At 40.1% G+C, this 25,024-nt stretch overlaps 1 protein-coding gene across 1 annotated transcript in view; it reads right to left on the bottom strand.

Annotated features, from left to right (window-relative positions):
* The window catches only part of MEOX2 (mesenchyme homeobox 2), a 69,919-nt gene extending 46,026 nt beyond the window's left edge, over positions 1-23,893 (bottom strand). Inside the window, exon 1 of the mRNA XM_065399870.1 lies at positions 23,377-23,893. Coding sequence (XP_065255942.1) covers positions 23,377-23,893 — 517 coding nt within the window. The remainder of the gene's footprint in view (positions 1-23,376) is intronic.
* Positions 23,894-25,024: the final 1,131 nt, after the last annotated feature.

Raw genomic sequence — 25,024 nt, 5'->3', positions numbered from 1 at the left:
AGAGAAGAGATAAAGAGGAAACCTTAGTTAGTTGCACAAAATTTTTGATGAACAGAGAATGCAAATAAAATACAGCTATCTTAGTTTCAAAAAGCTTGTACAAACTTACATGTGAAAGTGCCTGCCACTAACGGAAATTATTATTACACAGAGAAGTACTATTTGGAAGGAAATACCAAGAGAAGAAATAGGAGCAACTATTTGGTTTAAAATGGGAATCATAGAAATATTTGGAAGACAGAAATACGGTGACTCAATAGATGAGACAGACCTAGATGAGCTCCCTGGATTCCTTCCGTTTTCAAATTTCCTATGTTCCTATGAAATTAGCTCTTTAAAGTAGTTTCCAAGAGCCCTGCAATTCATTTTTTTGGCTGGGCAAACTCACTTTCACTGAATGCAATGATCTGAGGTTTGTTTGAATTCCTGCTGTGTGGAAACCCACTGTACATTCTAGCAGGTGTGAGCACACTGAGGCTACTTCAGTTGCAGCTCATTTCCACTTACTAACTACTTTATCTCACTGGATGAAGCAAAAGTGACTTTTGGGTTTCCTGGTAGTCTACTACTTCAAAGAACCTAAAAGTGATTTGTTTATTTCAGAGGAAATGGAGACCAGTCAGTGATGACAGATTTATTGGTTAAATGGACATCACACAAAAAAATGTCATGCTATACAGGCTGGGCTCTAACCACAGTACAGGAGCTCACAGTACGAGGTGATGCTGTGCATTCCAGAAATGCAATCCCATTTAATCCACTCCCCTCTAATCTGTACATTTATACAGCCCAGGGGTGGCCACATACCGACCGTCCGAGCCGCATACGACAATCTCCAGAAGTTCCAGAGTTGGGGCACACCTCCCACCCCACAGGGCTTAAGCCCTGGCAGGCGCCTCCCGACCCACAGGGCTGAAGCCAGAGGCGATGTGTGAGGGGGACACATGGGGTCACATGCCCCCCCCAGATTTTTGCCAAGGTTTCCTGGCCCCACTCAGTCACATGATGCTGTTGGGCCCCCTCCCTGCACATCAGCTGCCGGAGCCGGCAAGATGGGGGCTGTGCCTTGGGTAGAGGCAGCCACAAACAGCTGGGAGCTGCAGGGAGAGCTGCTACTTTTTATACTGCCTCTCCCCAAGGAGCTAAAGCTACCTCTCCATGCAGAGCTAACACCTGGGAGCTGAAGGGAGGGGCAGCTAAGGGGGCAGCTAAGGGAAAGAGGAGGGGTGTGATCAGGGAGGCATGACTCAAGCTATTGGGGAGGCGAACCTTTAAATTGTGTGTCCCCCCCCTCAGCAGGCACCAGTCATTTCTTGCAAAAGCCCCAAGCTCCCCACCCCTCAGTCTGATAGGCTAAGAATGGGATTATGGGAGGGGCTTGGGGAGCCACACTTTAAATATATGGAGATACACCTATCTCATAGAGCTGGAAGGGACCCTGAAAGGTCATCGAGTCCAGCCCCCTACCTTCACTAGCAGACCCAAGTACTGATTTTTGCCCCAGATCCCTAGGTGGCCCCCTCAAGAATTGAACTCACAACCCTGGGTTTAGCAGGCCAATGCTCAAACCACTGAGCTATCCCCCCCTCTTTAACTATAAAAGAGCTCCATGCAGCTCATGAGCCATAGTTTGGCCACCCCGATATAGCCTCTTCACACATTTTCCCAATGTGCTATGCAGAAATGCAATAACCACTGTACCAAGCTACATTAATACATCTAGACTTGAAATCACAGCAAGAGAAATCAGTTGCTGAATATCTCCTGGCAAAGGGTCAGTCAGTGATAAAGACAAAAGACACCTAGGTCTCTGATCCCTTCCAATTAAATCTCAGGATACAAGACAGGTTCTTAGTTCCTGGAGAGCAGGGCCGGCTCCAGGCACCAGCTTACCAAGCAGGTGCTTGGGGCGGCCACTTCGGAGAGGGGCGGCACGTCCAGCTGTTCGGCGGCAATTCGGCGGACGGTCCCTCACTCCTGCTCAGAGCGAAGGACCTCCCGCCGAATTGCCGCCGCAGATCGCGATCGCGGCTTTTTTTTTGTTTTGTTTTGGTTTTTTTGTTTGGCTGCTTGGGGCGGCCAAGGGAGAGAGGTGGCACCTGCGGCAATTCGGGGGCGGCAGGTCCCTCACTCCCTCTAGGAGCGAAGGACCTGCCGCTGAACTGCCGCCGCCAATCGCGGCTTTTTTTTTTTTTTGCTTGGGGCGGCAGAAATGCTGGAGCCGGCCCTGCTTGGAGCCGGTCCTGCTGGAGAGAGATTTCACAATATGGCATAAGCATCAATAGTTCCCATAGCTAGGAAACTAGACAGTGGAGAATTTTACATAGGAGCAATAAAACATGAATATTAATATTAAACTTCAGTGGGAGCCAATGTAAATTGTACAATATGGCTGATCAAACTTAGTCCAATGAGAAGGCAAGCAGCAGAGTTTTCAACAGTTGGAAGGCTCAGAATGTACTAAGACCCATTGAAACAGAACTGCACATTCTAAATCAGAAAAAAAAAATCAGACAAAGAAAGTCCACAGTTCTAAATCCAGATACTACTGATATCATTTTGCTATAATCTTCTAATGACCATAGATCAGTCTTGTTTACATCACTTGAAAAAGGCAATGAAGAGCTAAGGATAACATCAGCGATTTTCAAAACAGGCTCCTGTGCGAACTGGCAATTCCCCACTTTCAACAGGAGTGAAGAATGTTGATCAAGCCAGGCAATGAGATCCAATCAATGGAGAATGCTACTTGATCTGGATTCAATTTTAGAAAAAAATGTGTGGCTGGGACTGTACACCAGCCAAACAAACTGATCATTTGGAAAGAAACTGTAATATTTGTAGAGGCAGAGAAATATAGCTCTGCATCACCTCTATACATATGGTTGGTTAGACCAAGCCTGCCAATAATGGGCTCAAAATTATCAAAAGGATAATATGTAGTTAATTATAGGCCTATTTTATAATAAATGGAAAGAGTTTATTTCTTACAGTCACACCCCCACAAAACTACTAGGGCTAACAATTCAAAAATTGAAACTATTTATCTTTCATTATTACCATCATTTATATTATGGCCTCACCTAACTGACCAAACCCAGATCGGGGCCTTATTGTGCTTGGTGCTATATCTACATACAGTAAGAGACGTTAGTGAATATTATCCCCTTGTACAGACAGGGAAGGCACAGAGTGACTAAATACCTCAGCTAAGGTCACACAAGAAGTCTGTGTCAGAGCTGGGAACTGAACTCACATTTTCTGAATCCTAGGCCCCAGCCTTAAACTCAGGAGCATCTAATTTTGTCTTTAATACCAATATGGCTTATTCATTTAAGTATTTCTCTTTTCAATCCACCTATTAAACCTTTGATTAACTTGACTTGAAAATTTGCCCACACTATTAGAATTTCTTTTAAAAAGTGGTTTAACAATGAAGCCCTAAGGAAAATACAATCTTATAAGCAAGCTTTTTGGCCCAAGCACCATGCTTTCCTATGTGTTTGTACAACATTTTACCACAATGGAACACCAATCGCAATTGGGCCTCTAGCGCTACTGTCACATAAATGTTTGCAATGCTAACACATCTAACAGTATATGTGAAAACTAAGAGTCAGATGGCATCTGAGTGTGTACTATATTTTTATGTGATCTTGATTTAACCCCAATCTTACAAACACTAACACATGCTAAGGTTTATGCACTATGTGTAGTCCCATTAAGTTCTATGTATTGACTTCAGTAAGAACAGAACGTAAAGTTAAGCATGTGCTTAGTCTTTGGAGGACAGGGGCCTTAGTATAACCATTAATGACATTTGATTTATAAATCAAAGAAGAAGAAAAATCAGCAACACCAGAGACCACATAAATAGGCATGATTTTCTTTAATGTGTTTTGGTCTGGTACTTAGTGCAAAATATGTTCTGTGTCAAATCTTTTGACCACACTGCACTCTTAAGGGAACTTCTTGAAGGCACATTAGAGGATGGAATTGTTGGTCCTCATTAACCAGGACTGGCATTAAACTGGAGTGTTTTTAAACTGCCTAAGGGGTGTTCTTGCTTTACATTCAAAGGCAAGCTGGTGGGATTGCATTGAATGTCTATTAAAAATTTCAGGCCATTACAAGAGCAAATGCATAAAGGATATAGGAGTGAGGCAACCAGGAAAGAAGTCTGTGACAATGAGAAAGTACTTATGGATCATAAACCTATAATCATGAAGAGAAAGGTTGGAGTCTGAAAGCTGCCTTAACACAAGAGAACTCAACACCCAGAAGTGCCCATTTAGGCACCTGCGATGAAGAACAACTGTAGCTGCAAAGTCGTGTTTTTTTTGATCATCTGCCCAAATTCTTTCCTTCCATATGAATCTAAATGATATTTCAGCTACCAACTTTCCATTGCTCTTTCAGTTTACTGCCAGCTCTTTCTAGCTTTTCAAATCCTTAATAAAAATACTAATAACAATATTACTACTAATGCTAAGGTGAATAAAGTACTAATTAAAGAAAATGTCCATTCAGGGACTATTTACAACATTTTCTATAACTTGATTATTAGCAGACATAAAGACAAATTAGTCATCATAAAAAGAAAAACAATAACTAATTTTTCAGATCATGTTTGGGCTAACATATAAAGAAGTATGAATCCACCTTATTTGGCACTGAAGAAGTCATATACTCACAGATTGGAGGATCAAGAGAGTAGACTGAAAACCAACATGCAGTGAAAATGCAGAGAAACCAGAAGACTGCATATCAAATGAATAAATGAAACCAAGAACATGCAAACCTTTAGGACCAGATCCTGCCATTAGGACACAAACCAGTGTTGAGTGTGGTGTGAAGCCACACCACCCTAACAGGAGTTTTTTGAGGCATTGTGCCCAAGAGAAACACAGCGCTGTCCAGAGTTCCCTGGTGCATAGAATAGCACTGTGCGTTTACTTCTCCTGGAAGGCTGCAGAAGGTCCCTTCTGGCTGGGTCTGGTTGCAGGACTATGACACCTGTGGGCAGTAACAGGGCTCAGTTCCTGAGCTCAAGAGAACACATGGACTGTAACTGTGCCTAGACCCCGCATGGGGCTGCAAAGAAGAATAGAGGTTTCTTGTGCTATCCACCCCTTTGTGTAGTTATGCAAGGGCCATGCACAATTTGTCCTAAAGTGGGTAGAGGACAAGTAGTGAAAAAGAAACAAATTCAAAATTGTTAAGAATTCCTGCAGGGAAAATATGCAAGATTACCATAGTGAATATTAAAGTCTCCTAGGATAAGCACCTTCTAGCAGGTTAGCAACAAATCAAACTAATTTGGAGAAACCTGTAAGAAAACAACTTAACTTTCATTTCAGAAAGCCTAAAGACCAATAAAGCTGCAGATGATTTATAGTTCAGTAATCAGTGAAAATCAAGAACCTAGACAACTGGTGGAAGTCTGATTTTCAGACTGGAATGAAAGAAAGCTACTTTGAGAAATGTATAAATATTACTGGCAGAAAATTCTTTAACTAATTCACATATGGTAATTTAGCAACATTTTGGGGATGGAAAGAGGCAGATAGCCAACCTAGAGCTCTTCATATATCCTTTAGCATTTGTACCATACAGTACTTTCCCCTTCTAGTTGCAGGTCTATTTTTTTTTTTTAAATAGTCACAGTTTCAGCTTCTATTGGTCTTTGTTCCACATATAAATTAACCTATTTAAAGGATTTTTTTTTCTGAATTGCCGTCCTTTCTTAGCTTCATCCTCAGACAAATTGGATAGTGTTAGGTTAAAAAGGAACAAAAATTATTAGACAGCTGGATGACTGATGCAGTAGGAAAAACTAAAAAGGTAGAAATCAATAGCCCATCGCTTAACTAAGTGAGGTTAGGGGAGGGAGCACATATCAACTGTCTGCAAATATCTAGAGGGTGCACACAGAGAAGTAATTATTTAGGATAGTCCTAGAGCATAAAACTAGCAGCAATGGGATAAAATCAGGAACACTTTAAGATTAACATGAGGAAAAAATTCCTGAAGGCGAGATCTATTACACCGTGGAACAGTTTCCAATGGATATTCATCAATGCAAGCTATTTTTAAAAATCAAAACGAATATTTCATAATCACAACCATACTGCTTAACCTGATACATTAGCCTTTCTGTAGTACTGTACTGAAAACCACCCTGAACTGTCCTTTAAAACTACTGCTTTGTTCCTGCCTGTCACTTATTTAAATGAATTATTCAAGTTTGTTAAGTATTACAATCCTTGTGTAAATGGGTGCCATGGCTTTTCCAAACCATTTTGTACTCATGAAAATGTTTTCTATTTTCCTTGATCAGTGACACTTGAATCAAGCCCACTACGAAAACCAGACCTTCATATTTATACAGTAGCTAGAGTTCTTCTCCTGTTCTATGTTCACTTAGCTATCTTAGGTTTTGTCCTGTTGCCCGCTATCACTATAATATCTGAGCACCTTCCATGTTAATTAGACTGGAAATAATGAAATCCCTAGTGGACCTCATGGAGGCTCTGGCTCTTCTCCCTTTTTGGTTTATAGAAAGCTTTGCTTGGACTACAGTGGGTTTTTTTTTTCCGTTAAAGAATGGGGAAGAAGGTTGGTGTTCCGATGTCATTCTGGTATGGCCAGATGGGGGAGAGGATGCTGATTGGCTAGCATTCCTCAGCTCCCAGAATTTAGCCCAACTCAGGGGCTGTGTGGAGCCTCATTTGGCTCCATTCTAGCAGCCCACACTACCCACCTGAACTAGGAATAAGAACCTGACCTAGCAGATGCTACAGGTCTAGCCAATCACCTGTTTAGGGAGTCAGGAAGGATTTTTTCCCCCCCATATGCCAATTGGCAGAGGATCAGGGAGTTTTTTGCCTTCCTCACAGAACCTTCAGGTGGGTTAAGTAGGAATGCACTTAGTACCCAACAGAGGTACTGGGGTTGAGTTGTTTATTTGTTGCAACTTGCGGATGGTTTGCAATGTGGTTAAGAGAATAAAATGAACAGTTCCAGAGGTAAAAGACCTGGGATTTTGGTATCGGGCCTTAAGCATATAGGATTGTGGCCTTCATGGGCTGAGGTCAGACCTTGTGGCCCTCGCAGGCTAAGATCCCCACCCTGCTGCACCCTCTGTCCCCCCCCACACACGCACACAGTGGGGAGGGTGCTAGGACTCAGAGAGAGCTGAGTCCAGGGGGGTAACTGAGGAGATCATACCCTACCTGATGAGTTATATGGTAAGGAGCCCTGTAACTGCCATACTGGAACCAATTAAATGCCTGGTATGAGTGATGGGCAGGTAGCGCCCCTCCCTTGTGTTAAGGTTTAATAAATCTTGCAACCTGCTGCTTAATTCCATCCTAATTTTGCAGCTGTGACTACATCATATTAGGCAATGATGTTCGTTACTATGCTTTTTAAATGGATGAAATTACTACTCATCAAAATTAAGAGATGCATCATTAGCCAGAGGCAGGTAAAGTTCAGACAAAAGCTGTAAATGTGTCTTCACACTGCTCTGCAAATGCACCTCAATCCTGGCATGCAGCACACTGGCTATTTCAGTCCTGGAACAGAATCCTCTTGACTGAGCCTGAAAGTTGTGCCAAATTGTGTGGTGGTTTTGTGACTTGGAAAAAAGCCCGCTGGGGACTAGCTGGACCACAGCAAATTTGGGGTTCTTGTGATCTACTCCCCTGTGAATTTAGGTCTCCAGAGTTTCAAGTCTAATACATTTTTTCTATAATCCCACCTTACAGCCAGTTCAGTGATATTGCAATGAAACTTTCTGAACATTTAATGCAATTGCTGAATTGCCAACCCTAAGCATTCAAATATCATGAGGAAGTTTCCCCAAAACTGAATTGCTCTACATGCATACGAAAATGGAATACTATAGTGGAACCTGATTATTGCCCAATTAGATACAGTGGACAGACTGACCAAAATTGTCCGTGCATTTGTAATGTGCCTATCCCCACAGTACATAAGTGGAGCTGTGAAATTATTTACTTTATTCAAGTTGTGAAACTCCACCTACAGAGTAATGGAGTAGAAGACCATTAATTAAACAAACTCTCATTCCACCTATAGTGAAGCTTCATTCTTCTCCATGCAGGTTCCCCCTTCCTACTCCTAGAATGCAGGAATTATCACCTAACAGGCTGGAGTTAAAGGCTGAATTTCAGGGAGATTATAACTCCCACGTTTGCACCACTGGCTCCATAAAGAATGAAAAAAGAAGCTGCAAACACTTTTCTTCTGCACATTGTAGATCTCTAAGCACATTAACAGCACTAAATATTAATCATCATCATCGTCTCTGGCTCATAGTCCTACTGTAGCTACTTCCACAAACACCACCTTGCTTAGTGCTATACAAGATAAACTGTCTCTACCCTGAAGAGCTTGAAATATAGAAGAGAGACAAGACAACACAAATGGCAGATGTACACGTGTTGACTCTTTTTTTTGTTACTTTCTCTTTCTTATACAATGTTGAAGTGCAGGAGGCATTTGACTAACCTGGGATTGTAAGATCCCATGAAAGATATGAGGATTTAGGAAGGACTGAATGAGAGAGGATGGTATACTGGAATTGGGAGTTCATTTCAGGCATATGGACAGTACAGAAGAAGGCATAAGAATGGGAGTGGGAAAAGGAAGTGAGCATACAAGATGGAGCAAAGAAGGTGAGGTAGGATTAGATGAGAAACAATATCAGAGATGTAGGCTGAGGTGCCGTTGTGCAGAGTCCTACAGGTGAGGATGTGACATTTACCATTGATTAGATAAGGAGACAGTAGAAGAATTCTAAGGGGGAAGTAATCTGGTCTGATCAACGGATAGGATCATTTTAGCAGGAACAAAATGGAATTCAGTGCTGTGTTGACAACTTAGCGATTTTGTTGCTAGATTTAGTGACTTTTTGGTTTACCTAGTGAGCAAATAAGCATCAAAGCGACCAGCGACTTTCACTGACAATTATAGTGATATTCAGAGAAAGAAGTCGCCAATTTGTATGGTCACAAAATCATTCACGAGCAGCTCAATAGTGTTAATAAAATCCATTCAACGCTCTTCTTACCACATTCTGTTGTACACCAACTCAATGTCATTACGTCTATGCAACCTTAACCAGACCCGACGTGAGCGGCACCCGTCTGATGATGACAGTGTACTGTTGTAGTTGCTTGTAGGCAGCAGTGGCAATTATGGAAAGTTATGTGCAAAAAGCAAAGGGAGGCTTGGAGAGGCAGCCAAATGCCAGGTTAAGAAGTAGGGGGAACCCAAGCCCTGCCCCATGTTACCAGGACAGCCATGAAACCCCTTGCCAGCCCCCTACCAACTGAGAGACACCAATGGAGCTGGTAAATGATAACAAAATAAACTCAGCTGCCAAGACGATCCAGCTGGAGAGAGAGCACCCAGCATTGCTGCTGCTGCTTTCTGTTCAGCAGCTGGGAGTGTCCTCTCACCTGGGCAGGGTGAGCGCAGAAGCTAGTCATGGGGGCAGGTTCAGCAGAGTCACAAGGAATCGCCCAGATAGACAAGCCGGCTCCCTACTTCTTGGAGGAGATTTTAATCAGTTAACATTTCAGTGGCCAAAGGTTCAAAGATCTGTTGTCAACGTTTTTTTTCCTGCATCACCCTCGCCCAGGGAGTGGCGCCCACCCTGGTCACTAACTGTTTTTACTAAGCAGAAAATCATAACTTTTCCCCTTAGGGGCAGTTGTATCCTCCCCTCTTCCATCTCCCCTCCCCATTAGATCTGGCTTTTTTACCCCCTCCCCACCAGCAAGGAATTGAAGCTGACCCCCAGTTACTTGCTAAGCATTTATTCTGCCACCAGGAGATTGAGTCAAACCATTCACAGCCTCTCAGCCCAAGCCCTGGAATGCGCTTCCTTCCGAGGACATGCCCAATTATGCACTTAAAAACTCTATGACAAACTCCTATTAGAATACGACTTACAGGCTAAAAACATTTTCAGGGATTAGTGTGTATAGAAATTCTATAATGCATTATTTCAGTATTGTGTTTGTAATGAAAATTTACCATCCCGTGTATATACCTATAATTTGCTGTTGAATTTTGTGGAAATTGGTTAGTGACATTTTTGACACATTTTGAAAGCTTAAATAGCAACTTTTCAGGGTTTCTCGGATGACTTCCGACTATGTGGAGTTGGCAACACTGGAGTCAGGGAGGAAATTACAGTAATCAAGACAGAGATGCCCAGAGCATGGACATGGGGACAGAAAAGAAGGGTTGGGTTTCTGATATCACATGAAGGAAGCAGCAGCAAAACAGCCTGGATGTGTGTGAGAGAAGGAGAGGAGAAGTCAAAGACGACCCCACATTGCACACTTGAGTGGCAGATAATATCTTCCAATCCACAGCTTCAACCACCCTCAAAGTTAGAGGTATTACATAGCCTTGGACTAGGGAACCAATGGTATCGGTCTGCGGTATCGGCATAGATCCTCTAACCATGAAGTCATGCCCTCGCCATACAGTTAATTCCTCCTTCCCCTGTAAGGAGAATGCTTTAGGTTTCCCCACACATCCATTTTGTATTGTTTTGTGAGTACTTCTTCCTCCTTCTGTAAGTTTTTCCACAGGAAGGGATGAAATGCTGTATTCATTTCATATTCCACTCTACCCACATAAAGCCTGACTATTTGAGCTCTGTAGAGGATGGAAAAATTGGGCAGGTTAAATTCAACACTCTCCTACTCAAGGCCAAAGGCAGACTAGTGGCAGCATTCCCCCATGACAGTTACACAAGATACTGCAGCTTCTCCCCTGGCCTGTCCCAGTGTGGTCATCCATGCGGGCCTATGCAGATTTTGCACAGAGATCTTTCCTGTAGAACATAGGAAATGCACAAGTGCCCCAGGACGCTACTCATCCAGCAGACTCCCATACAGTCCTGCATAGGGTCTGTGCCTTTTGGACCCAGATGAATTTCACCTCAATCCAATTTAGGTGCTTATTGGTATATAAACAAGGTGCTATTGTTAGATATGGGCACAGGGCAGGCATGATGGGCAGCATTGCTACATCCCATTACATGTTTAGCTGCATGCTTTTCACTTCTCTGTGTATAATAAAGTCAATCATGTTTCAGTGGTAACATGAATGCAGCTTCCATATTTATATATTTTGTGAATTAAGACTACAAATTAGTTTTTGAGGCAGACTTGAAAAACACAAAATGAAATAAGGTCCTGCATAAAGAATATTTTTATCTGAGATCCACCCATAGGCAGTATAATTGGAAAAGTTTCTTAGCCAAAAAGTTAAAGTCAACAACAGAACAGCCATAGATACAGGATCAAATCCTGCAATCGCTTACGCATTTGCTTAACTTTATTACTGTGAGTAGTCCCATTGGGACTATGTGTAACCCCCTGATCTCTTTTTTTCTCCACCCTTTTTCTGGTGTTCAGTCAAAAGCCTTATTGCTGTAATTACAGCTGCTGTTTCTACTTGCTCTGAGTGGAGATGGAAACATTCCCAGGCAAGATGGCAGTATAGAGGCTTGAGTCATTTCAAACAAAAAGTTGCTATTTCAGCACACTAGAGGGAGTGCAGGAAGCTAATCATGCTCTGAAACTGGCGTGGAAGTTTTCAATAAGGGCAGATGTTCCAGTACACACGTTAAACCCTTAGTTAGAAGCTGGAAGCTCCTGTCCAGTCAGAAGTGAGTTCTGTCAGGGGTACATAACTGGCAGCCATTTTGATTTGCGCACCAGTCAGATACAGCCCAGCCCTGCATGGAAAAGATAGAGCTGCGGGGGTAACCCAGACTGAATCTGTAGGTTGGATCTCAATATAGTTTCCAGTAATTTTACAGAAGTCATTGGGATTGAGACTGGGAAAACACCACAAAGTAGAAATCATAGACTGGAGGCTTAATGTCTTTGAGAGTCATATCACACCATTGAACCTAACAGCTGCAGCAATTGTCAGGTGTGTGTGTGCGCGCGGATATTTGACGTTGTGTTTGTGCTCAGTATCATGCATGCTGAAAAAATTGGTTCTGTGATACAAGTGAATGTCTATACCTAGTTGTCATGACCTACATGAAAGCAGAAGATCTCCGATTGTCAAAAGTCCTAATCCATTTACTTATTTTGTGAGGTTTAAATATATATATTTTAGGGTTTGGCTCTAATTCAGATTCTTCATTTTAAAGGAAAATAGCAAATCTCTAGTTAATGTTAGTCAGTCTAGCAGTCTGCGAGTAATGATTTATCTTTGGAGAGTCATTCAATTAAAAAAAAGGAAAAACGTTGACTGCTAATTGTGTGTGTGTGTGAGACTGTCTTATGATAAAGACTGGTATTGGATTCCTAAGAAGAAGAAAAAAGTGAATCCTATTATAATTTCCACTTTTTAGATTGTTCCTATAGAAAAAACAACTGTAGTCTCTCGCAAGGATATGAATTCATGGTCTCTGCAAGTCAGAGATAGGATTTCTGTAGCACAGAATTGGTAAGTAAATCGCATCCAATACAAGCTTAGACTTACCTCCCTTCTATGTAGGTTACATATGCATGACATTAAAGCTAAGTGCAATGTTAAATGTTTTCAGGATTAGGGCTTTACAGGAACAGGTATGCAGTTCAGTTTACAAAAGGCCCAATCCAGCAAGGGGCTGAGTGATTTCAGTAGGACTTGAAGGCCCCACCATCTCCGAATGTAGGATCAGGCCCCTGTCTATAAATGCTATTTCACTAAACATAGTCAAGCTGTTGAACACATTTAGCCACTGTACTTGAAACATATTAGCTCCATCCAAAAAGACGTGTTTGTTTGGGTGTCATGTCTGGCAAAGCCCTGGTGATATGTTTGCAAAAAACAAAAATGTTAAATTCCTGCAAAGTCTGTTGGCATGGAAAATATCCATCTCAAATGAGACCTTCCTTACGTCTAAATTTCAGTTTGGAACCCATGAAATATGAGGTTTCATAGTATTAGATTTCTCTGCATTCCCTCATATTAAAGCAATAAAGATGTTTGTTCTTATAAAACTGTAGTAACATATTAAAATATAAAAAGAGTTGGGGGTGGGGGAACAAAGAAAGTAAAATTCAAAACACAAAACATACAGGGAAGTTTGGCAGATTAGTCCTTCATAATTTAAACCAAATCTGAACATTTAGGGATTGATCTCCAGCTTTTCTTCTGTGTTTTTTTCACACTAATATTTTAATTACATGTAAAGATATTTGATCTACTAACATTTTAAAATAATAATTCCATAAATGTGGATGACTTAATATAGTCTTTTTAAAGACCAATTATAGAAGTGATTACTAAATTCCACGTTACCAATAGCATACAAAATGCTAACTTTAAGAAGAGATAATACTTTGTATTTATAGAGTTCAAGGAACTTTGCGTGCACTAATTAATCCTCCTATTTTCCTCACTTATGCTGTCTATACATAGCTAATTTTGTTTCATCTTGCATTCATTGACACACATTTACATAGTCCTACATAGTCTTTGGTCTCTCCATTTCTTTATTTATTTTAGGTCAGTATCGCATAAACATTACCCTTTAAGACAAACTGTAATGTAAAGTCACTGTTCCCTCTCTGAGTGGATGAAAAAGGTGCTAAGTTCTCTAAGGCATAAAAACCAAACAAGCTCTTCCAAACATTTAAAAAAAAAAAAAAAACCACAGTAAGGGCCTGAGTCCTGAAGTCCTTGAGAAGGCTAAATTAACTTCCCGCAGGATTAGGCCTTAGCTGCAGCACAAATCCTAAACTTTTTCTGAAACAAGAATACAGTCAATAATATAACTGCATCAGCATGTTACTTTAAACTTTGTAATAGTAGCAAGACATTACTACTAATTATAGACTAGAGCTTGCAGTGCTCTTGGTTCCCACTAACTTCAGCAAGAGGGGAGTGCTCGGAGCACCTTGCAGAATTTCAACTGGATTTTTTTGAAGATTGATTTTCAAAGACATACGTTTCAGTGGATTAAGAGCTAAGGACCCTTTGCTCATATTAACATATTTTAATTATAAGTTGTGGTACTGCTATTTTCTTTCAATGGAAAACATTTTGTACAGTTCATCACTAAGAAATTGTCACACAGCCAGGGTAAGTCAGTGTAGCAATACTGAGTCCAATGGAGGTGTGCCAATTTACACCAGCTGAGAATCTAGCCCAGTATAGTTGTTCTCAAACTCTTATTTAACAGTCACTTTGAGCTTTATATATTTTACCTAAAGAAATATAATCAGCTTGTCCTAAATTTTATTTTTAAAAAGTCTGTTCATTAGGAAGGAAAAAGACAAGAGAAAAAATTCTTTATTTGTTATTTGATTTTAGTAGTATGCACTATATGTTAGCTGAGAAAGAAAAAAATGTATATATGTTTAATACGTGTGTAAGGAATGATGTGTACATTCTCAGTCACTAGCATCATGGGGCCAAATAGTTACGTAGACAGATAGGAGAAATGCTCAAAGCTTACAGAAGAATTAGGAATCAACACAAGGAGTTATTCAGACTGGATCAGGCCAAAACACACCTAAATATCTGCTTATGGGTTTTGCTGGGTCAGAACCATAGATAATTATTTATCCATCTTGGATATTTTGCCTGCACAGAACGGGCCCAATAATTCCCCCGATCTGTATGAAAAGGGGGTACCACCATGACTGAAACTCTCCTAGCCCACAGGGAAGTGGCCGGAGCAGTGACGTCGGCCACCTCCTCAACAGTGTCCCCTCTCCCAACACCTTATGCAGAGATCTCTGAGAGATCTGGGATCCACGTGTGGGCAGGGCATGGGATTGGAGCTTGTGAGGGTGGGGAATATGCTTCATTCCATACAAACACCCCAAAGAATGCATGAAAATGTTGTAGAGCCCCAAGCTAGGTTATCTTCTGCATGGAGCCCGGCTGTGCTAGGGAACTGGAATCCCCTTTAAGGGCAGAGACAACTGGTTGTACAGGATTCCCTGACGGCATCCATTAGAGTTCCCATCCTCAAAAGAAACATTTGTGGGAATCTACATTAAGGGAACCTCATGGAATTTTCCTGTCTATAGAGATCCTTTCCAGAGTTGTTGTTTTGGATTGGTTTGGTTTTGGTTCCCACTTGAAAGGCAGGACAAAAATCCCACCACTTTTTCTTCAACTTTCTTTAAGTTTTCAGCTGTATAGTCAGATAACATGTCCAACTTTATTTTCAGGGCCAAAGAATAAAACAGTTTCTTTTTGGAAATTTAAGACAGAGACTAAAGCCCCAATTCACCAAAACATTTAAGCACGTGCTTAATTCCAGGCACGTAAGTAGAGCTATCAAAGTCAGTGCAGCTGCTAACAGGAAGAAACCCTGGTCCCATTGAAGTCAATAGCTAAACTTCCATTTAATTCAAAGGGGCCAGGATTTCACTTGCAATGTGTGAAGTTAAGCATCTACTTAAATCTTTGTAGGATGAAGGCCTTCAGCACTAAAAATATTAGCTACAGTGGTGATGGATAAATTTCCAAGTGTGTGTTACCGAGATGCTGTGTGGCAGTATTTATTAAAGCTCAGTTGCTAAACTTAAAAATAGCTATTGTAGATCAGAGAGAGTGGGGACAGAAAAAAGGAACACCGCACCTAGATTGCAGCACAACCTGCAGTAATCTGTTTCAAATCTAATTTTTCATACTTTACTTGCCATAAATAATATTAGTGAACCAATTTTTAATCCAGTCCAAGAAGCAGCTTTTCAAAAAAAAAGTTTCTTTGGCTGTCCTTTGGAGTTTCATAATCCACTGGATTTTATTGGTTTAGTAAAATGATGCTCTTCCATAGTAATTGAAAGATTTGAATCATTCCTCTGAGACTTATTTCGTCCTCTGTTGGGCCAACTATTTTGTTTCATCAGTTAAAGAGAAATGTAAACGGTAATGTAGGTTCAATCTACAAAAGAACTTTTCTTTCAACTGTGTTTAAATATCCTTAGCGTCTTGTTATTTTTCATATACTTAAGGGTCCCGTTTTCCAATACCCCAGGGCTTATGTATAAGTAGCTATCAATAAGATATCGAAGCTGGACTTACTCCCAGTGAATTGAAGTGCAAGTCCCACTGACTTCAATGCATATAGGATTGGATCATTAAGTTTACTCAGTTGCTAAGAACTAAAACATTTAGCTTCTGATTTTCAGAAGCAGCCTGTTTTTTGCACCTGCACATAATTGCAGGCATATTATATAACACTTGCACCTTTAAATCAGGTTGTATAAGTGCTATAAAATGCATCCAAAATTATTTTCTGGCAGAAAGTCTAAGGCCCTTCCAAAACTCAGAGCAAAATCCTGACTATTAAAGTCAATGAGGGTTTTGCTGTTGACTGTAATGAGGCCAACATTTTACCCTCAGGTCCTATTCTTTGATCTATAATGAGTATTATGTTAATGTACTGGCTTTAAAATTAAGAGGACTTTGACATTTGTACATTGACATAATGGTCAAAGTTATTTAGAAACAATCTACATTCATAAAAGTAAAGGATAAACAGCACGGTAATTTACACCATTATTATAAAGTACGTATTATGAATTGTTTTTCACTCTACTGCATCACTCTGTGAATCTTAATATACTATTATGCAGCTGTCTACACAATACCAGTGACATTTTAGATACGTTTTGTAAAAAAAAAACCAGCAATGAATGAAAAGTATCTATATGATTGACATCTTGGCCATGAAAGCAATATTTTTAAAGGGATATGATCATGTCAAATTTATCCCAAAATGTAGATTATATTTATGTAGATTATATATATATATATATATATATATATATAATGTAGATTAATATGGATTTATAAATTCTAAGTATATAAATGTTTCTACAAAATTAAAACACTCCAGTTTTTCTTTTGTGAAATAAACATTCCTCTGTAACATTTGTCAAAGGTGTCCAGTGCTAGCATGCAAGAATCAGAAAATGACCATAGCTATAACCGTAAGAGAGAATAATCAGTCTATTTTCCTTGCCTGACCTGAGTCATGTGTATAAAGTAAACACATAGGGTGAAATCTTGCCCCTACTGAAGTCAATGAGAGTTTTGTCATTGACTTTAGTGGAGACAGGATTTCACCCACAATATATAAAGAGACACATAAATTAGATTTTTAAAATTCATTCACTTTGAATAATCAGAGATGTTGGTCCCCAATACTACAAACATGCACAACAATAACTTTATGGTAAAGAGCAGTCCCACTGATTTCCGTAAATAGAGGAGTAGAACAAAGATGCAAGCCTGTGGAGAACGCTTCCCGCAAAAAAAACCCTCATTGATGAATTTTTAGCTTTGCTCACTCTAGAAAACTAAGGCATACTGTTAATGCGCCACATTTGGACATGGAAAACTGCTTGTACAGGACATCTTACCAAAGGAGAAAAAACGATATAGGAAACACTCACACTGCACACAAAACCAGTGATTCTCAAGTGAGACTATCGTGAACTTTATGTCTGGCCACCATGACTTTTGAGCCACAGCAAAAATTTGTTTGAGACCCACTGCTAAGTTTATAAGAGATATAATGGAGGAATGCTCCAGGATTCTTAAAGGGCAGTATAAAATGCATGATTCTTAAGGGCCGGATTAAAGTGAATGTAATCACCTTGCCTTGAATTTCAAGATGAAGGGCCTGATCCCACTCCCATTGATTTCAAAAAGGCATAATCAAGTGCATGAAGACCAATGAATTATAAAAATGTAAAAAATGAAGATTCCAAAGTGGCTAATTGAATTCAGATGAACGAGTGAACTTAAAACACTCTGGAGATTACAAACTAGTTGCTATTTTATGTCTAATAAGGATAACTGTATGAAAGAAAAAATTCTAAGGCATATGTTCGCTTCTCAGTTGCTATTGTAAGTACTATGAACATTAGAATTACACTCTAAATAGGATCTGTTAGTTTGGGTCTTATTCTCTAGTGCTAAAAACCACAACATTAAATACAATTTTAGGTAATTTCCGATTAGCATCTGTTCAAACCATTAGGTGATACCTAAATTGATATCCTCTCTATTGCTATTGCTGGAATTTGTGTTTCAGTTATGCAACTGGCACTCTTCCCTCCCCCCCCTTCCCCACTTTCCAATAAATTTAAAATCCTAAAAATAATGTATTGTTGTGATTTTTAAATGGAATTTTCAGTGGTTTGGTTTTTGTAAAATTTCCAGTTCTTTATATATTTTCACACTTCCTGTATCTCTTTGTGTGTAAGTGTATCTCTCTCTGCCTCTACAATGGATCCTAATATTGCACTCCTTATGTAGACAAAATTTTCAGTGACTTTACTTGTAAGTCTGGGTACTGGCTAATATAAAGTAAGACAAAATTGCATAGTTATGTTGGTGTATTATAGAAAAACTGGGCCTGATCCAGCAATGCATTTAAGTATGTGCTTAATTATAAGCAATGGAACAACTCAAAAAGTTAAGCACATGCTTAAATGTTTTTCTGGACTGAGGCCTTGATATCTTTGTTTTTTTAATAGGGGAATGAGGAGGGCTTAAATGTTTGTAGCTACAAATGAATCTCATTACATCTAAACAGATAGCAATTCAAATTAGATGGTATGACTATGCTATTTTCCATCCATAGTTAATGCAAAGAGATGTGATAAAATATATTAAACCTGTCATTTTGCTAAGAGAAAGGAGTTTTAGACTGTACAAATTAAAATATAATTTAGTATCTATGAAAGATACAGTTCTGTTTTTGTTAATTATACTTGCTGTGAGCAAAGTGAACATATTACTGTAAATTTTGTCCAATAAAACAATCCACTAAGTAATGCAATATGCAACACTAGTCTCTGATAAGGAATCATCTGTATTGTATTTCTCTTTAAAATAGCATGATCATTCAATTTGACTTCAACACATTTGGTACATACCTCTCTGATTTGAATAACCTACATATTTTGACATTTTCCGTTCATGATAAGTGATGTTTTGATATTACATCCCAAACATAATTAACAAATTAACTCTTTCCAGAGAAAGTTTTTAGCCAATAGCATGTATTTCTCTTGCTTCCGTTACAGCCACGCTAAAAAGTATAGACATATTGATGAATCAGTTACACAGTCCTTTTGATTATGCGGGTGCAGCTCATTTTTCTTACTGAAATGTTTTAGAGAGCAATCAGAAGTCATTGAAACCAATGAATTCACACTATTTATAGTCATTTATCAAAATGACTTGCTTTGAAGTGATCATTTTAGACACAACATTTATAGTATTTAGGTTTTAAAAGCAGTTTCTTTGAAGGCACATCATAGACTACATTTGTATGATGGCATTTTATGTTCATTTAAAAAAAATATAAATGGACATATAGCTATATTTACATACATCAATCTCTCTGTATATCTCTGCACTCTATGCAGTCTTTATGTGTTAGATGTAAAAATATTTTTCATAGTTAGTAGTATTTTTAAATGGCATTGGGATTCAATACACAGTAGCATATCTTCATGTATTCACTCTTAATGTTGGGGGGAGGGATAGCTCAGTGGTTTGCGCATTAGCCTACTAAACCCAGAGTTGTAAGCTCAATCCTTGAGGGGGCCATTTAGGGATCTGGGGCAAAAATCAGTACTTGGTCCTGCTAGTGAAGGCAGGGGGCTGGACTCAATGACCTTTCCAGCTCTATGAGCTAGGTATAGCTCCATATATTTTAATATATATTCATCTAGCCTAATAGATATCCCAATCCATTTAGATTGTTGCATATCTAATAGTTATGCTATGAAGTTCTCCCCCAAATAGTAGGAGCTTTTCAGATTTTTCCCATTGAAATTCAGACTTCCTAAAATACTCAGAAAGTTAATTGCTTTCACATGAAATCCAGATTACACTTTGTGTCTCCAAGGTGTGTCTGGGCTCACATCTTTCCTAAAATCATGGATGTTTTAAGAAAATTTAGACACAAATAAGCTGACTTAGACAACCACTATAATAGTTTTGCATTTGTTACTTGTTTTATATCCTCTGTAAACAACACCTGTTATTTTACAATGGTGAAATTAAATGGCTTCAGAAATCACAGGCAATTTATGAGAGGGAAAAAATCCAAATTATACCTCATGAAAGAACTCATACCATATAAAGCAACAACACATTTTAGGGATATTTTTCTTATTCATTGAATATTGTTTCATCTACCTCTCATTAGCACTCAAATATCTTGGCTGTTACTGCATTTTAAAATAAATAAATTTGTTTGCAGCATACATCATAATGTTGTGGCATCTTTTTTTTTTTTTTACTGTTGTTGACATCAGAAATGTTTATTTGAAAGAAATGAACTCACAATGTTTAAAGGGCTGTGTGTATATCCCTGCATGCTGGTTTACGGTCCCACATTTGGGCCCAGGCAGGTTGGCCTGCTGCATCCAGGAAGAGATGACTAAGAGGTATTTCCCACTCATCATATAATTCACAAATCTTGTATACAGAGTTGACAGTTTCTCCATGTTTATGCAGCAGTTTATTGAACATTATCTTCAGAAGTTATTTCCCAGCCTGCTCAGGCCCCAGTATGGGATCCAAAATCAGTCATTCTACCTAAATAATTTCTAAGGCACATTTAACCTTGTTTTCTAAGCAAGGAACAAAATTATGACAAAGTATACAAAAAAAAAGTTATTCCCCCTCTCCATTCACCTGTGTACAGGAGTATGAAACTTTAAAGAGTAATTTTTTTTGATGGACAAATAAAATAGCATTAGTGTTCTTTTCCCCATTATCATCATGGTAAAGATAAACATGAAAAAATGCATGTCTTCACTGGGAAATTTTCATGACAATTTTAAGGGGTGAATAAATATAGCATTTTGGGGAAATAAAAATAATTCATGTAGCTTTAATTGATGTTGTGTTGGTTTCTTTAGAATAGACAACTGTCAAAGCTCAACTTTATGAGTTAACATTTCTGATGTCAACAGTTTATATTAATGAAAGCCGGATACCGCAAAACTGGGATGGCCCCAAGGCTAATTTAGTTAAAAAACCAGGGACATGTTCAGAGCATAGGAATATCCTCAAAATATTCTGTTGTCTTTAGTGGTAAATAGAGGTAAGAAAGTATATCTCTAAATATGCACTAGTGGTTAATTAGCTAGTTTCTGAAACTGCTGATGCTATACCTGAACAGCCTCTTTGTTTACCTATTAGCTATTTACTCTAAATTTATAATTAATTGTAAACATTTACTAAAGAAGTTTAAAAGTGGGGAAGGTGGCTAAAAGTTCTCTAAAAGATCAGCATTAAATAAAAAAGTCAGTTATGTTTTAAAAACATATGGTAATTTGATTCAGGAAACAAAAAGAATGATCCATCACATACATTCCTTGTTAAATATAGTAAAACGAACAGTAATTGCCGCCGGTAACTGCAGAAATACACTGACTGCCCTAAAAAATGAGATTTGCTGCCATAAATTACACTGATATCAAATATTCAGCACAGAAGTTCAGATTAAAACAAAAGAATGGGGTGGTAAAATATTGTGGTCTAAAAACAATATTCTTCAAAAATATGAAATATTGTGACTATTGCATCATTGTCTAAAGAGACTTGTTAGATCAAGCCATTCAGAATACATGAACATAGTTGATATTTTTTTGGGGGCGGGAAGGGGGAGTTGTATGCTGTACTATAATTTTGGGGCTGTATACAGACATTGTCTTAGAAAGTTAACTCCAGACTATGTTGTTATATCAGCACGATCATTATTAAGGGCTCAATCTACTGTCCATTAAAGTCAATGGAAAGATTCCATTGACTTCAACAGAGTCCCACCTAATGCCCATGGATTTGTGTGTTTGCATTGCAAAATACGGAAAGCAACATCAACATTTCCTAGTATTGTGAAGCACAGATGTGCTTTCTTCTAATTTTCTACATTTGTAAATGACTGACAAATTTACTGATCCCCCCGACAACCCAGCATAAAATTACTTCCCTTCAAAAACTCAGGTTAAAAAAAATCTAATATTCCTCAGACCTCACATGATCAATGATGCAAGTTTGCTTAAAAACACAGTGAAGGTATAATTGCAAATAAAACTGCAAGTGTCTGTGAATGACAGATTTTTATATTTTGGAGAACTTTTTTCTGCCTATATAGTAACAGTAAGTAAAATGCTACAAACCTATCCTGATTTATTGTAAAACTTTCCTAGTGTAACTGACATGGAGAATTGCAAAGAAGAAAATATAATTTAACTGCAAAAAGCAGTTTAAAAATGAGCAAACTTTCCATAACTTTTAAAAATCTGATTAATGACATTTCAAGTGAATCAAGGTCATGGTTCCAATTGTGAACTTTAGTAAATATCAGGAAAATCCTTTCATTTTCTCTTCACTATTAGAAAACAGCTTTGTTGGTATGTCTGCTCTTGCATTTTCAATATTTTGAATGTACAATAAAAATGTCATCAATTGCAACTATTGTATTGCCCCTTGATCATTGTCTTTTGTTAGTATGGGATTTTGTGAGTTTCTTTCCCCACTTTGAGAACCCAAATCTGTTCAGTTGTGGGATATAAAACTCAAAGTATAATAAAGCTTCACCTTTCTGTATAGGCTGCATATACGCATATCCCAGGTCACCTTCTTAAAAAAACAAAAACAGTGTATCAAAAGTCCAGCAAAATCTTCCTGAAAGCCCAAGCACATGAAATGAAATACTAAGCGTTGTAAAAATGGGATTCACTGCATGGTGATTTATAAATTCCAACTCATGCCCCGTAATGAATTATATTCTATATTATGCACATGCTCTATACAGACACGCACCCTAGAATGCAACACATACTTAGCATTCATGAGAAAAGTTCCAGTTCTAAGAAAAAGTTTCCAAGGATTGTGCAACCGTTCAGAAATATGTTTCACTGGCTCAAAGGGGGAATGGGGGTGGGAAAGAGCAGAGCTATCTTGAAACAGAGGGGAAGAAGGGAGGAACCACAATACCAGATGCTAAATACTAATCAAACCTACAAACCGCCCCTCTTGACCGTAGGCAACTGCTCACAATTGATTTCACGGTCTATCACGTGCTCACTCTTTTCCATGCTCCCAATAAACTTGCTTTATGATGGAGAGATCGAGCGCGGCTTTAGTGACTCTCTGAAGCCTGCTGTCCTCAGAGAAAGGCTTGGAAGAAAGGGAGCCTTAAGGCTGGGAAGTGCAGTCCCTCCATCAAGCCCATGGTTTCTCTCTAGACCCCCTCTCCCCAGGAGGATCCACACACGCGCGCGCGCCCCGCACCCGCAAGAATAGCAAAGGACGAGCCTTTACCTGAGCTGTCGCTTTTCCTTTTGCCGGACCTCTTCTCTGTTTCCACTGGGGACAGCGCCTGCCTGCCATAGTCCCCGGGAGCACATGCAGCCCCCGTCGGGGTATTCGTGCCCAGGCTGGAGGAGTTTGAACACAGGACTGGGGGGCTACTGCCCAGCTCCGGGGGACCTCCTGAGTCGGGCTGCAGGCAGAGGCTGTGCCTGGCAGCGGCGGGGGGAGAAGACATCTGAGGAATGTGCCAGTTCGTCTGCAAAGCCTGATGGTGCTGCTGCTGCTGCTGGTGGTGATGGTGGTGGTGGTGGTGGTGATGGTGGTGCCCTCTGTGATGCTGGCTGGCAAACATGCCCTCTTCATTGGGGTATCCCGCTATGATGCACGAGGAGGAAGAAGTAGACAGCTCGGGGTAGGACATGTGGTCAGATCTTCCATGCAGGGCGAGAGAAGACTGTGAGAACGGGTGCAAGCCCTGTGCGGTGGCATGAGGGCTGCGCAGGCAGCCAAAGAGTGTGTGATCCATGGCATGCAAGTCTCAGGTTCCAGGCAGGAGAGTTTAGGAAGGATCCAACTCCACCACCCTTTGTCAACTTGCACTGTAAACAGATAGGGCTTGGTTGGGGATTTTTTTTTTTTCCAAAACGGCAACGACACACTTTTCAGCAGCAGAGCTCAGATAATCCAGGTCTTTAGCCCTAGTGGCCAGTCTCCGTTGCATTAAAACACACACACACACACACACACATACACACTCGACCTCGATGAGCTTTCTCAGAGCTACTCAGATGTCAAGAAGTGGGAGAGGTTAACGCCAATAGAAGGTGGTCCCAGAGAACTGCTTGCAGGGGGAAGCGGCTCGGAGAGGTTATAAATACAGTAGTGTGTAATGTGAGCTGGGGGCTGGCTTAGCAACACAGCGACTGACCACATGCAAAAACTCCCTCCAAAACTCCAGCACAGTCAGCGAGCCGAGCCCTTTGCATCAACACGCTACAGCCCTGACAGGCAGCTCATCCTGTCTGACACAGGCGGCGGGATAAGATTTTCGCCGGGGGGCCCAGGGGCGTGCAGCACATGAAAAGCTGCAACTCCGGAGAAGTAAAAGTGACACTTTATTGAACGGCACAGTCCCCATCCACACTGTTTTCTACATACATCTGTGAACACGCGGCCCAGTTTCAAACGGGCAGGGGGTCGCCCTCTGATGTAGGCTCCATGCAGGTCTGGCGCTCCGATGCTTTCTCAGCTCCTCCTCCCCATCAATTGCACTTCGCAGCCGGATTTGGCCCCCTCTGGTCCTGATCACGGACAGTCGCTCTCTTTAATAAGTGTTTCCCGACGAGCCGTGGTGTTTATGGGGCAGGGCAGGTGGAGTTCAGGACCTGCAGGGGATTGTCCTCCAGAATAAAGCGGCCCCTTTCCCCAGGGGGAAGTGGGTGTTTGAGGGGAGAGGGGCAGGCCAAGGGGTGTAGGAGGAGGCAGCTTCAAATCCAGACCTCCAGGCATCCTCACCTGCAGTCCCAGGTGTATTGTCAACAAACGTCCCCCTTGATTTCCTTTGGCCGTTCATCTGTAAACAGGAATATTTTCCCCTAAAACGATCAGAAAGAATCTTGTCTCGGCACTAGAGCAATGATCAGTCCCCCGCAAGGAA

Source organism: Emys orbicularis, chromosome 2, assembly GCF_028017835.1.
Source record: "Emys orbicularis isolate rEmyOrb1 chromosome 2, rEmyOrb1.hap1, whole genome shotgun sequence".
Classification (NCBI taxonomy): domain Eukaryota; kingdom Metazoa; phylum Chordata; order Testudines; family Emydidae; genus Emys; species Emys orbicularis.
This window is presented reverse-complemented; position numbering and strand designations above follow the sequence as displayed.